General features: G+C 33.6%; 1 protein-coding gene across 1 annotated transcript in view; it reads right to left on the bottom strand.

The window, feature by feature from the left end:
• The window catches only part of Fancm (FA complementation group M), a 389753-nt gene that overhangs the window by 171474 nt on the left and 202543 nt on the right, over positions 1–15736 (bottom strand). The window contains exons 12-14 of the mRNA XM_090395633.1: positions 10498–11799; positions 9933–10431; positions 8969–9039 (exon numbers count right to left, since the gene is read on the bottom strand). Coding sequence (XP_090251759.1) covers positions 8969–9039; positions 9933–10431; positions 10498–11799 — 1872 coding nt within the window. The remainder of the gene's footprint in view (positions 1–8968; positions 9040–9932; positions 10432–10497; positions 11800–15736) is intronic.

The following is a 15736-nucleotide window of genomic DNA, read 5'->3' as shown; positions in this document are numbered from 1 at the left end:
AAATTAAACAACATTCCTAATATTCTAAAAAAAAAAAAAAAAGTATGAAAGCCATGCAACAATTTGCTGAATTCAATTATGTATCGCACACACCAAGCAGCGCAAACAGATATAATTCATTGATCTCATAATTAAATATTTGCATACTGTCCCACACTTCACTAATATTATCTATTGTAAAAATACAGAATTAAATGAATTTAAATATGCTACATACAGAATTTAAAGAAATTTTGTAACTACAGTGGTATCTCGCTAATCCGAACCTCTTTAGTCCGAACCCTCCAGTAATCTGAACTGCGGTTTGAAAGAAAAAAAAGTTTTATTTATTATTTTTATTATATTTATTATATATTATTATTTTGTGTACTATTATTTTGCCTGCAAACTGTACTTCATTGTTGCAACCAATGGATCAGAACATAATACAATCCATTAAATTAAAAGATCGTAAAGACCTGCTTTTAAATGTAATTTCCCAAAATTATAACGTTACCACATCAATAAAAAATATAAATTTGAAGGATGTAGCATTCTCAATTGATGTTGCTTGGGAATCCTCAAACCTGAAGTAATTTGAGTATCATGGAGAAAACTGTGGCCTTCCAGAATTTACGAAGATAACTACGGTGATACACAAAAAGCAGAAATTCAAAATGTGCATAATTTGGTTAAAAATATAAATCCAAATATTGAAATTTCACAAATAGATGTTACGGAATGGATTACAGGTAGAACCGAAAGTGAATTCGAAATCAAATCAGATGTTTAAATTATAAATATGATGCTACAGAATGAATTAGCAGACGATAATGACGATAAAGAATTCAAAGAAAAAAAAGTTAAACATGAAGAGGCAGTTGACAAATTTTATTTTTCACTTGGTTAGAGTATAATAAATTTAGTTTAATCCTTTATCCAAGTGTGAGCAAACAAAGTTTGCGCCTGAAAGTATCTTCAGGACTGAGGTAAGGTGGTACAACACCAGGGCAACTCGTTGCAAAGGTGGAGCAAGCAACCAACAATTCCTGTCTCAGTATCTCCTATAATGCAAAACACATCTTGCGGATATGTCTAATGTTATGCATTAAGGGAAGGGCCACTACCCGGACTAGTTTCGACCTTTATTGAGGTCTCTTCAGTGGGAGGCAGGCCCAAGTTGAGATACCAGGCAGAAGCATTAGCAGGTCATCTCCACCTATAGGAATTGCCAAATGGTGTGCCACCCTTTTTTTACTAAATTACTCTGGATTTAGAGAAAGTTGTTTTCAGGCGCAAACTTTGTTTGCTCACACTTGGATAAAGGATTAAACTAAATTTATTATACTCTAACCAAGTGAAAAATAAAATTTCAACATCTTTCTCTAAATCCAGAGTAATTTATTAAAAAAGGGTGGCACACCATTTGGCAATTCCTATAGGTGGAGATGACCTGCTAATGCTTCTGCCTGGTATCTCCACTTGGGCCTGGCTCCCACTGAAGAGACCTCAATAAAGGTCGAAACTAGTCTGGGTAGTGGGCCCTTCCCTTAATGCATAACATTAGACATATCCGCAAGATGTGTTTTGCATTATAGGAGATACTGAGACAGGAGTTGTTGGTTGCTTGCTCCACCTTTGCAACGAGTTGACCTGGTGTTGTACCACCTTACCCCAGTCCTGAAGATACTTTCAGGCGCAAACTTTGTTTGCTCACACTTGGATAAAGGATTAAACTAAATTTATTATTATAGGCAGTTGACAGTTTTAATATGTGTATAGAATGGGCTAATCAGAATGATACGCCATTCCACAAAGTTTTATTGCTAATGAAGCTCCGAGAAGAAGCATTCGAAAAACGTTTAGCTTCCAAGAAGCGAAAGAAAATCAGTGACTTTTTTTACAGAGAAAGTAAAAAAAAACTTTTTTGTGTTATTTTGTGAAACTTTGTTTTGTGTGTTGTATAGAAGAAAGTAATTTTTTTATGCAAATAAAGTTATGTACTTCTTCTTTCACTACGCGTTATTCCCGCTTCCTATGCAGGGTTCGCATGTTACTTAGATGCGACTTCTTGTTAGTACCACTCCCAACCGACCTGTCGCCTAGCCTGCCGCTGGGGATATATTTTTGACTGTATCAGTGTATGTTCACGTGGCCGGTTTGCCTGCTTGCGGGATGAAAAATGCCAGATAAACTGGCGGAAAAAACCCTACTGGCAGCGCCCAAAACCGGCTAACTTGGCTATGCCTGAGGAAGATCCTCAAGTTCCTCACGTCTTCGACGGGAATCGAACCTGGGACACTCCTTCCCCAGGCATATGGTTGTGAAGCGCAAAGCCACTAGGCTAACCGCATGGACTAAATTAAGTTATGTACTGAACTATGCAATTTTATTAAATCAAGATCCTCAACAATAAAGATATATACAAACTAAATTTTTTACTAAAATAAACTTATATTACTTTTTAAGTTTTACATTACAGTAGAGTAGCTTTTTTTTTCTGAGTTACTTCATTTATTTCCAGAATTAAATTGATGTACATTAGAATCAGATTACTTTTGTCTTAAACGCTAGTTATTGTTGTCTCTTGGGCAAAAATTCACTAATCCGAATGAGCACGGTTTTTATTCGTTCGGATTAGCGATATACTACTGTATATCTTAACAGAGATTTCACAGATAATGCTTAGCCAAAGCAGTACAAAGAGCGCACGGAAACATCTAAGACTCTTCAAAGGACAAGACAACAACAACAACAACAGATAATGCTTGCCATTTCTTAAATTATTCAAACATTCCAGTGAAAAGAGATAGAGCATATGCTGGTCAGGTAGCATTTTCAAATTTCAGCATATTTGCTTTTAGTAAGTAACAGTGTCTTTCAATAATTTAATGCCACTATTTAAGGCAGATTCCCTTTTCTTTCTTTTTGAAGTACTACAGATGTATACATAATAACATATACATCAGGGAGAGGTTACTTTGAATTGAATTTGCCAGACTGGCTGATGACTTAGTGTATCCACTCTCCAACCAACAGGTTTGAAATTCACCATGGGGATGGATGTTTGTGAAAGGCAAAGTCTTTAGGAGATGAATTTCATTGTTCAGTATGGGACTACTACTACTCTCATTAACGGAAGTTTTTTCACTTGGCTATGCTGCCAATTATATATTTGGTTTAATCCTTTATCCAAGTGTAAGCAAACAAAGTTTGCACCTGAAGTATTTTCAGGAATGGGGCAACACATGGTAAAGGTGGTATAAGTTCTGATCAGCCTTAGTATCCCATAATGCAAAGCACATCTCATTGGAGACATGTAAATATATCTGGAGGGGAAAAAAACATTACTTGATAACATATAAAAAAAATAAAAAAATAAAAATCAAGAAAATTATTTTACACAATTTTATATGATCATTTCTCATATTTTAGGAATAGCAATAACGTCATTACAGTTTAGATTTGGTCTGTGAAGTAGGGCTTCAGCGCTTTCTTTATATAAACATTCCTGTTTTAAAGATCTATGTAGAAGTTTGGTCTTTTTCCAATGGATCCTATGGTTTGGATTTTCAACTCTGTGTTGTACGAGGTCAGATTTCTGCGATTTGATAAGACGGATATGGTCTTGATGTTCTGAAAGGCGTTTATGAACAGATCTACCTGTCTCTCCACAGTAAGACAATTTACAGGAGCATGGAACCTCGTACACACCAGGTAGCATCAGAGGTGAGAGTTTGTCTTTAGGAGAAGGTAACAAGTTATAGATATGGTTGATTGGTTTGTAAGTAGTAGCAAGTTTGTATTTCTTCATAATTTTTTAAAGGCGTTCGGAGATGCCTTTGACATAAGGTAATCCTACAGGCTTGTTCTTGTCTAGGTTGATGTGGGAAAGTGATTGATGATTTTATTGAGTTGTTTTAAGATTGTATCCATTTAGTATGGCTGTATTTTTGATTATTTCCAATTCTTAGTTTAGAGATTCTTCAGAGGAGCAGAATCTGTGTGCTCTGGTTACTAATGATTTAATGATGCCAAATTTTTGAAACGGATGATGAGCAGAAGAATTGTGAATGTGATGACCTTAAAATGTAAGCTTGCGATAGACAGCAGTGGAGATGGAACCATCTTCTTTTCTTTGGATGCGTAAATCCAGAGATACCCTGTAGAGATGTTTTTTTCTAGTGTGAATTTGATGCGAGCATGAAGAAGGTTTATTATATCTAGAAACAGGTGTAGTTCTTGTTCGGAATGACCCCAGACAGCAAAGATGTCATCAACATATCATATCCAAATTTTTGGTTTGGGTTTAAACGTGAAAATTTTTTCTTCAAGGTATTCTAGAAACAGGTTCGCTAAGTTTGGTGATAAGGGAGACCCACATTGCTGTTCCTTCCTCTTGGTTGTAAATTTTCTCTTTCCAAGTGAAGTAACCAGACATAATAACAAACTTGAATAATTCAACAATATCGGATGGAAATTTTTGAGTTAAGTCTACTGTTTCCTTATGGGGAATATTAGTGAAGAGGGAGACGATGTCGAAGCTAATTAGCATGTCAGTTTCCAACAGTTGAATGTCTTTTATTTTTGCATGAAACGCTGTCGAATTTTTAATTCATGAGGCTGAGTGGCATATGTGAGGACGGAGAAGGTTACATAAAAATCTTGATAATTTGTAAGTCGGGCTGCTAACAGAATCCACAATGTCTGAGTGGAACATTATTCTTGTGAAGCTCAGATAAACTGAATGTTCTAGGAGGCCTAGCATGGTATGTCCTGAGTTTTTTTATTGTTTCTTCATCTAAGGAAGTAGTTTCATCGAGTAACTTCTTGAGCTGTCTTTTTGTAGGATCATAATCAAGTTTGGCATATGTGTTTTGATCTTGGAGTAGTAAATTTATTTTTCGGTCATACAGTATGGTATCTAGAACAACAGTGGTATTTCCCTTGTTGGCCCTGGTGATGATTATGTTTTTATTATGTTTAAGGAGGTAAGAGCTTTCAATTCTGATGATGAAATATTCAAGTCCAAAGGTTTGGCATCATAGATTATTTTGGCTATTTCAAAACAAAGTCTATTGGTTTCAATACTGGAAAGATGACCGATGTTTCTTTCAATGTTGTAGATAAAATCTAAATATGGAAAAAATTCAGATGAAATGGCAAACTCATGACCTCTTGCTAGAACATTTAATTCATCTTCCGTTAGTGGATGGCTAGATAAGTTAACCAATTTTTCGGTCGGTAATTTGTTGGTATTATTCTTAGATCGATTTAACAAAGTAAGGTATTTTTTATGTAGATTAATATTATTGTTATCAAATGCTTTGATCCCCAAATTTTTTGAGACACTAATAATCAATTGTAGCAATTCTCGGTTTAACGTATTTGACAATTCTGCTTCTAATTCTTTAATTTTTAAATTATTTGTTGCCAATTCATGTTTAGAAACTCGTAACTGATTAAGCAGTAAGGAATGGCTTGCTTTCTGATAGATTTTATGAACACTTGGAAAATTCATGACTAAACAAACACACATAAGAACCACAGTAATAAGTTTTAATAAGTAGATATTTCTCCACAGGTTTCATTGTACAATAAAGTCTTATTCCTTCATGGGGAACTGACAGCACAGAAGACAGACTTACTAGGCAAACTTCAATTGAAACAGGGTAAGCTTCGTGCTAGAATCTCTTTTTTTAAAAAAAAAAAAATGCAGATGCGATAAACACATTCCAACATTGGCTAAACTAAAGGAAGTTATCAAATCACCAGGTGCTCATAAAATCTATAAGAGAGCAAGCCATTCCTTACTGCTTAATCAGTTATGAGTTTCTAAACATGAATTGGCAACAAATAATTAAAAAATTACAGAATTAGAAGCAGAATTGTCAAATATGTTAAATCAAGCATTGCTACAAGTGATTATTAGTGTCTCAAAAATTTCAGGGATCAAAGCATTTGATAAAAATAATATTAATCTACATAAAAAATACCTTAATTTGTTAAATCGATCTAAGAATAATACCAACAAATTATGACTGAAAACTGGGTTGTCAACTTATCTAGCCGTCCACTAACAGAAGCTGAATTAAATGTTCTAGCAAGAGGTTAATGAGTTTGCCATTTCACTAAAATCTTTCCATATTTAGATTTTATCCACAACATTGAAAGAAACATCGATCATCTTTCCAGTATTGAAACCAACATACTTTGCTTTGAAATAGACAAAATAATCAATGATGCCAAACCTTCAGACTTGAATATCTCACCATCATCAGAATTGAAAGCTCTTACCTCCTTAAAACGTAATAAACACATAATCATTACCAGAGCTGACAAGGAAATACCACTGTTGCTCTAGATACTACCAGTCATATGACCAAAAAATGAATTTACTACTCCGAGATTGAAGTACATATGCCAAACTTGATTATGATCCTACAAAAAAAAGCCAGCTCAAGAAACTCAACAAGTTATTGATGAAACCACTTCCTTAGATGAAGAAACAATAAAAAACTCAGAATATACCATGCTAGGCCTCCTAGAACATACAGTTTATCTGAGCTTCACAAGAATAATGTTCCACTCAGACATCGTGGATTCTGTTAGCAGCCCGACTTACAAATTATCAAGATTTTCATCTACCCTTCTCCATCCTCACATATGCCACTCAGCCTCATGAATTAAAAATTCAACAGAGTTTCATGCAAAAATAAAAGATATTCAACTGTTGGAAACTGATATGCTAATTAGCTTCGACATTGTCTCCCTCTTCACAAATATTCCCCATAAGGAAACGGTAGACTTATTAACTCAAAAATTTCCATCTGATATTGTTGAATTATTCAAATTTGTTATTATGTCTGGTTACTTCACTTGGAAAGAGAAAATTTACGAGCAAGAGGAGGGAACAGCAATGTGGTCTCCCTTATCACCAAACTTAGAAAACCTGTTTCTAGAATACCTTGAAGAAAAAATTTTCACATTTAAACCTAAACCAAAAATTTGGCTATGATATGTTGATGACGTCTTTGCTATCTGGGGTCATTCCGAACAAGAACTACACCTGTTTCTAGATAAAGTAAACCTTCTTCATCCTCACATCAAATTCACACTAGAAAAAGAATCTGTATATTTTGGATGTGTATCTCCTTTCTGGATTTACACATCCAAAGAAAAGAAGATGGTTCCATCTCCACTTCTGTCTATCACAAACTGACATTTTCAGATCACTACATTCACAATTCTTCTTCTCATCATCCATCTCAAAAATTTGGCATCGTTAAATCATTAGTAACCAGAGCACACAGATTCTTCTTCTCAGAAGAATCTCTAAACCAAGAATTGGAAATAATCAAAAATACAGCCATACTAAATGGATACAATCTTAAAACAACTCAAAAAATCATCAGTCACTTTCCCACACATCAACCTAGAGAAGAACAAGTCTGTAGGCTTCCCATACTTTATGTCAAAGGCATCTCCGAATGTCTTTCAAAAATTATGAAGAAATACAAACTTGCTACTACTTACAAACCAATCAACCAGATCAATAACTTGTTACCTTCTCCTAAAGATAAACTCTCACCTCTGATGCTACCTGGTGTGTACAAGGTTTCATGCTCCTGTGGATTGTCTTACTATGGACAGACAGGTGGATCTGTTCATAAACGCATTTCAGAACATCAAGATCATATCCGTCTTATCAAACTGCAGAAATCTGGCTTCACACAACATGGAGCTGAAAACCCAAACCATAGGATCCATTGGAAAAAGACCAAACTTCTACATAGATCTTTATATAAACATGAACATTTATATAAAGAAAGTGCTAAAGCCCTACTTCACAGACCAAATCTAAAACCTTAATGATGTTCTTGCTATTCCTAAAGTATGGGAAATTGTCATACAAAATTGTGTAAAATAATTTTATTTAGTTATTTTTATTTATTTTTATATGTTATCTTATAATGTTTTTTTTTCATCTCAAGATATATTTTAATTTAATTCTATAACACGCTATTGCATGCATATTTGGATTCCATTGTAATCATGCGCCCTAACTGTATGTTATTCCTGGTATTGTTTGAATTAGCTGTACTGACAATGTCCTAAGATACTTAGGATGAAATATCTACTTATTAAAACTGATTACTGTGGTTATTACGTATGTTTGTTTATTCATGAATTATCCACAGGTTTCATTGTACAATAAAGTTAATAATAAGGTGTTGACGCCTTTTGGCAACTCGTATATGAAAATATGACTTCTGCATTACTTTAACCTTGGTATCACCTCTGAGTCTACCTCCCACTGATGAGACCTCAATAAAGGTTGAAACTAATTTGGGTAGTGACCCTTCCCTTAATGCATAGCATTAACATGTCCACAAGGAGATGTGCTTTGCATCATGGAATACTAAGGCAAGTGATCAGAACTTATACCAACTTTACTACGAGTTGCCTCCGTCCTGAAAATACTTCAGGCGCAAACTTTGTTTGCTTACACTTGGATAAAGGATTAAACCAAATATATAATTGGTACTACTCTGCTTATTGGAGGCCTGAAGTGGCTTAAAAAAGTTCCATGTTTGATCTCAACAGCAGGGTTTCCAGATCTGGGAAAAAACTAAAAAAAAAAATAAAAAATAATAAATAAATAAAATAAATTAAAATCCTTAACCCACGCCTGGTATGAATGTACTATAGGCTGAGAAATAAACCTTTCGTAGGTAAGGAGCCACATAAAAAATATTAAAAAAATGACTGTCCTGGGAAGCATGAAACCATTTTTAAGTATTTAAATAAGTGATTTTTACACTTTCCTAGATAGTAATTTCCCACATTCTCCCCTACTAAACAGGTTATCTGTTAATTTAAAACTGATTTCAAAAGAACAAAAACAATGAAAAGCTAACAAAAAAAATCACAATCAAGAATAAACAAATGTTTCTGTAATTACAATAATTTAAATAAATACCTTTACTTTTTTGCTGACTGGTAATGATTGCAAGTGGGTCACAGGATAGTTTTTGGTCTTTGGCAGCTGAAAGTCATCTGAGAACCAAAAATACAAAGTTTTATTTTAAATCTGAATACTAACTTCATGTTGCTAAATAAAATAAAAAAAATCAGAAAAAAGCATTAATAAATTCACAGATGATCATAAAAAGTTATCTTATTATGATTTTTATTATTATTGTATAAGCACCTCCATGGAGACTCATTCATGGAGTCTCAAACAATCCACACAATCTATAAAATCCCTCCTTGAACCCATTAATAGACAACTCACTCACAACTGACTCTGGCAACATATTCCACTCATTCACAACTCTCCAAGTAAAAAATCTAGTCCACACACCGCTATACTAAACACACTTTTATTCACCTTTCAGGGATGACCTCCTGTTCTAGCTAAGTTGAAACATTTCCCCTGCATGAATCGTATAAAAACCTATAACTAACACAATGTTTCTATCATATCCTCTCTTTTTCTCCTATCAACCAACTCCTACAATCCATACTATCTATCCTCTCACTTCCCTCTCATACACTCCAAGCACACCTTTATTGAATTAAATCAATGAACATTTCCTATAAACTTCTTGTATCTCATTTGATGTAAAAAATCTTCCAGCCTGTGGGGGAAAAAATCACATTAATTAAAAATATTAAAATTGAAAACAATAAAGCCTGCTGACAATTTTATGATTTATCTAAAGACCACCTTGATGAACAACATTTCAGCATGTTAAGAAAACACTTTGCAGGTTGCATAAAATGGATCAATGAGCATGTAGCCCATAAGTTGCAGGATGCTAATCACTGCTTTATATGGTTTCAAAATTATAGATTTCTCTACTAAGGGAGATTAAGAGATTACCAAAACACTAAAAATAAAAAAATAAAGAAAATTTCAAACTAGTATAGGGTTAAAAAAAACTTACCAATTTCACTGTCATAAGAAGCTGAAATGTCACAACTTATAGAATTATCTTTGAATTTTAAAGACCTTGAACAGGAAGTCCTATTGGTAACAGGCAAAATTAATGGATCACTCTTTTGTGTATCTTGAATATCATGATGCTGTTCATCTTTAGTATAAAAAGAAACAGAACCAAATCTCTTCTCTACCAGTGATAAACAATCAGCACTTAGTTGGTTAGATGATGATTGAGTAACATTTTCAAATAAATCATTAGATTCACAATCAAACATAAGATCGAACTGTGCGCATTCCAATTTATTGGAAGAAAGGGATGTTAATGATACAGGTGCCATTTCAGGAGAATTCTGTACTTCATGTGAAGGTGATATGTTCTTTTTAAAATCTGATGAGACAGTATGACCACTGAGTCTTGCAGAACTAGTATGATTATCTGATGGTATTTCTAATATGGTTTCTAAAGAATTTTGTTTTTTTGTTTTATAAACAAGATTAATATTCTTATCTGAACAAGATAATTTTAAAAATGTTTTTTCATGAATTTTTTCATCTTCATTATTTCTTACTCTTAGAGAATTATCAATCATATTTGTTAACTGCGTCATTGTAAACTGAGTTTTGCACTCGTTTTTCTGTTGCTGCTCTGCAGTATCAAAGTCAAACATTAAACCAAACTGGCAAGTCCAGTTATGCTCTTCTGTTGTATAAGACATATTCTTTGGAGATGTGTTTACTATATTTTTATTGGACTGATTATTTCCCTTTAATAGCATTTTTTTTGGTGTTGATGATGGCAACCCTGATTCTGATGCTAAAAATGCAATATCAGTAAATTCAGAACACAAATCCCAGATGGGTGCACATGTAGTATCAGGTTCAAGAGGTAATATAGCATCACTTCCTGTGCTAGTTAATGGACTCATTTCCAGCTGATCAAGTTTCTGTTTACTATTAACTTCTTCTTTCCCCTTCATTTTGCTATTCTCAAGATTTGTATTTAATACACTATATGAAATATTCTCATCTATATTAACTATATCTGCTATATTTATTGGTGAAAGAGTTATTTTATCTAAATGAAATACAGCTCTATTTAACAGGGGAGGAGATTTAATATCTTGTACCTTGTTAGTGAAATGAGTAAATAAAGAGGTTGCATAGGTTTCTGAATCTACTGCTTCAGATAAAGACTTATTAATTACACACACAATGGAATCATCAACAAAAGTGTTAATTGCTTCAAAATTTGTCAAATTATTGCTTAAAAAGTTAGGATCCTGTTTAATTGGAGATTCTTTCTGTTGGCAATTTTCATTCCTAGAATCAGATTTGTTATAAAAATCATTGCTTTCTTCATTGCTGATCTCAATAAAACATGGAGAGATTTCTTCCTCTGATTGCTTTTCACTATGTTTTGAATGTATATATTTAGACTCACCTTCACTAGATTTTTCTTTGCCAGTAGATTCATTTAATATTTTAGACTTACTCTCATTGCTGGAAAACATTTTAAGATTAGCCTGAAACAGTACAGGTTTATTGTTATTTTTAGCCTTTTCTGAAATTTCACTGCTGATATTCTTTCGTGAGTTCCCGTCGAGTGGTTTAGATCTCCTAAGTTCTTTCTGATTGCATTCATTTTCAAAGTTCACATCTGCCATTAGTAAATGAGGGGATATTTGAAACCTTGATGCATCATTAACATTGTGGCTTTCCATATTGCAAAGATTTATGAAGTTAAAAATCTGTACCAGAGTTTCTGTCTTCTTTGAATGCGATACCATAAAAGTTTTTTGCAAAGAATTCTGCCAGGGTATCCTATTACATAATGATAAACAGTGTCCAGGTGGAGGTTTCCCAGATACATTCTGAAAAGAAAAAAAGAATAAGAAACTGAAACAAAGAATAGTTTCAAGTTAGACAAAATAACATTGAATTCTAAAAATATATATGTGTATATAAAATGATAAATAATAAAAATTAATAATTATATGGAAATTTTAAAATCAATCATGATATCCTAAGATAAATATTTAACTCTTCTAAAGTTGCACCTCATTTTGGAAGTGGTCACTTAGTGTGTTGTGAATACCTCCAAACATTATTTTATTCTATGGCTGCTCTAGCAATTTTTTTAACATTTTTTTTTTTCTGATTAGCATAATTCTTATAAAAGGAAATTCAAGAATGTTTTAGTGATTTCCCTTATTAGAGTAAACACAATTGATATAATGAAGATATTAATTTAACTATTCATCATGTAGCACAGTCACCTCAGGATCATCACCTATGGAAGAAGTTAACACATCCTAAATTTCTTTACCTCTTCTGACATCATATGAACATTTTCAAAACAGGTCAAGAAAAGTTACATTCATTAAAAAAGCATGTAATAATTCATACAGGAGTTACATAATAACTAATGCAAAAACAGTTTTTTCCAAGACTGATCATATTTAGATGATCATATCAGGCCATGAGGTCGCGTATTGTATGTGTTGTTATTTTGGTGCTGCTGCAAGATAAGTAATTTTTTTTCATGAGACCTTGATACAGAAAATACTGAATAATTATCATCCCTCTTCCAGAATGCAATCTGATCTTAAAAGGATCAGCATATCCTACCTTAAAGGAACATCTGAACAAATAGAAAAAAGACCCTTCACACACATAATTTATACACCAACTTCTCAAACCAGCCCAAGAAGTTGTCATTTTTCTTACCATCCATCAAAGATACATTATCATCTCTATCCTTGCCTGGTATTTATCAAATACTCTGTTCTTGTCATCTTTGCTACTATGGATAGACTGGCTGTTCTGCTACTATTAGAATTGAAGAACATCAAGATTGTATAAGATTTTTGGATTATGAAGGTTTAGAATTTGCTTCTCATGCATCGACAATAGCCAAAGTTTACTGGAACAGTACCAAGATGCTACACTACAGTAGATTCAAACTTGATTGTCTATTTTTTTTTTTTTTAATTGTGTGAAGTATCACATCATCATCCTAATCTTATCTGACAGACTGCATGCTTATTCCAAGTTTTGGGAAGTGATTACCGTTAACTGTTTATAATTTTTTTATATTTTATTTATTTTTAAATTAAGTAATTTTACATCTATTTCTATCTCCGAACTCTAATAGTGTTTCCTCCTACTGTACAGTTGTGACTGAGACGTGTGATATTATACACATGCTGTTACTCGTTCTTATATTCAAATTTATGTGTTACCAGTTTTTTTTTTTGCCTTCTCCCTGAAAGAAGCTCATGATATATTTAGTAATAAGTTACATTTAGTTTATTCCTGCATTTGTGAAGTCATTATTCAAAAATCATATAACATGTTTCACTTACAGTTAAATTCAATTCTGAGAGATAACATCAAATACTATACAAAACAAGAACATAGCATTTGGCTAAAAGTTCTGTAGTTTCTCTTGACCATTCAGGAACTTTCTCTCCTCTTTATCTTCTATTTCTTTTCTTTATTAATTTTTTTTTAGTTTCTACCCACACAATCATTCAGCCTGTTTTACCACTGAAATTCATGTTACCATAATAAGAGGGGGAAGCTCTCACTTGGCTAATATACTTGCATCTTCTTCTAGTAAGCAAGTCTCCTTCTTTAACACATATTTTCTTCATTTTGCTAAGCAGGCATGAAGATAATCACTCTGACAATAGGAGTACAGTAAAACCCCGAAGTTACACGGTAGGTGGGACCAACAAAAAGCGCGTAAGTCGAATTTGCGTTACTCGGGGTATAATTTTGCATGTAATTTATATATACAAACATACAATTGGGACCAAAGGTTTACAAAAACACCTATATTTTTTAAGAAATATAAGCATAATTGTAGTTTTTCGTACATAAAAAAAAGAAAGTTATTTCGATGTCAATGGTTTCATAAAATCTAATAGATTCGTCTGATGGCATAATGTCTTTTTCTTGTCATGCAAAATTTCTTCATAGCAAGCTAATGATTTTTTTATTCCTTGCCTTGTGGCTATGATTCGTTCCTCGTTAGAATGTATGTCCTCCAAAATCTGTAACCCTTTCTTTTATGATTGTTCTTACTGTGGATTCCTGTAGATCGCACTTCTTTGCTAGCCCATAAATTTTTCATTCCACCTTCAAAATCCTTAATGATGTTAAGTTTTGCTTCCAAAGTCAATGTTTTTCTTTTCTTGATAGCTGTAGAAGAATCGGACTTGCTTCTTTTAAACGACATTATTATTTTTTATGTGATAAAATTTTTATCAAAAACATAACATTAAACAATCGCAAGGTTTGTAGACTATAAAAATCATGTATGAATGGAGACTGCGCGAAACACGTGCTTGTTCACAGCATGTGTGACAGGAATACATATAAGAAACCACGTAACTCGGGATAGCGTAAGTCGGGGTATGACTGTATATTTAACTGAGCAGTTCTAAAGGCATTCCAGTCAAAAGAACTTTACTATAGATTCCATCCTGCTCCATGGAACATATACTACTTACTTTTCATTAAACACTGTTACATCCTGAATGATCAAATTTGGAAAGAAATTAATTCATTCAGAATCTAACAAGTCAAAAATGTAAACAATGAGAAACTTGTACTTGGGCAAGAAAATAAATACACATATATTAACCTTAAGTAGAGCTGAAAGAACGTTGATTCAGAAATGTGAAATTAATCCCGTTTACACAAAGTCATGAAAGGAATTTTGTATAAAATTGTAATTTAAATAGAATATCCTATGCAGTGTATGTGAATTAATTGAGTGTAAGCTAAAGTCTAAAGGTCATGTCTTAGTCGTCCAGCATAACTTATGGCCTAAGACAGAGAGAAATTATATGGAAGATGAAGCTCAAATGTGTTCTCAGAAGACGCCACGCGTGGAAGATGAGTGCCATGCGTAAAAACGTAAGGGAGAGAGGGCGCCTAAGGAGGTGGTATAAAAGGGTTCCCCCCCCCCCCCATGGCTTTTTGGTTCCTGGTTCCTGTTTTCTTCCGTGGATGTTGGCTCTCTGCCCTGCCAGCTGGGTGATTCCGGATCAGTCGTAGACGTTATGAGTCGTCACCCGTAGTTCCGAGTCCCGGCTAGCTATCTCTTCATAACAGAGTAGCGGAGCAAGACCAAGGAACGGCAATGCTGATGACTGCAAGTGGCAACGGAACGAGACCAGGGTGGCATATCACCAAATTGTTCGGAAAGGCCATATCATGCGACCATCGTAAGTGACCATGTGGACGGACCAGATAATCATACCAGGGAATGGTAAAGTAGAGAATTTATTTTATGTTTCCAGTTAAAGAAATGAGTGGACACTATGTAATTTAGAGTGTGGACATTTGATAGTGAACTTTTAAGAGATTACCATATTTGGCAGTGACCTGTCCCAACTGGAAAGAAATGTCTGAGAAGGAGACTATGTGATATAACAATGATAAATGTGAGAAATATTAAGTAATTTAGAAATGATTGAGGGGATAAAATTATAAACTAGCAATTTTGTATTTTAATGAGCAATTCACTAGAGCGAGTTATTATTCATGTTCAAGGGTATTTAGCTGTGTTATCTAATTCTTTTACATAGAATGAAATTGAAATAACCATGTGTTTGGTGCATTCCTTGTATATGAATTTTAGACCTCAATAAGCATGTTTTGTATTTTATACCTGATATTGGCCTGAGATATGAATTCAAATTACCACTGATAAAACTGAACCTAAGCAGGAGGGATATAGAAGTATAGTAGAGATTTATGAGCCACGATTGCATACTAAGTTTGATATATGATAAC

The sequence above is a fragment of the Typopeltis vanoorti genome, chromosome 1 (assembly GCF_054136105.1).
Source record: "Typopeltis vanoorti isolate ZY-2024b chromosome 1, IOZ_Tvanoo_1.0, whole genome shotgun sequence".
Classification (NCBI taxonomy): domain Eukaryota; kingdom Metazoa; phylum Arthropoda; class Arachnida; order Uropygi; family Thelyphonidae; genus Typopeltis; species Typopeltis vanoorti.
Note: the sequence above shows the minus strand (reverse complement) of the source record. Positions and strands in the feature narration are given on the sequence as shown.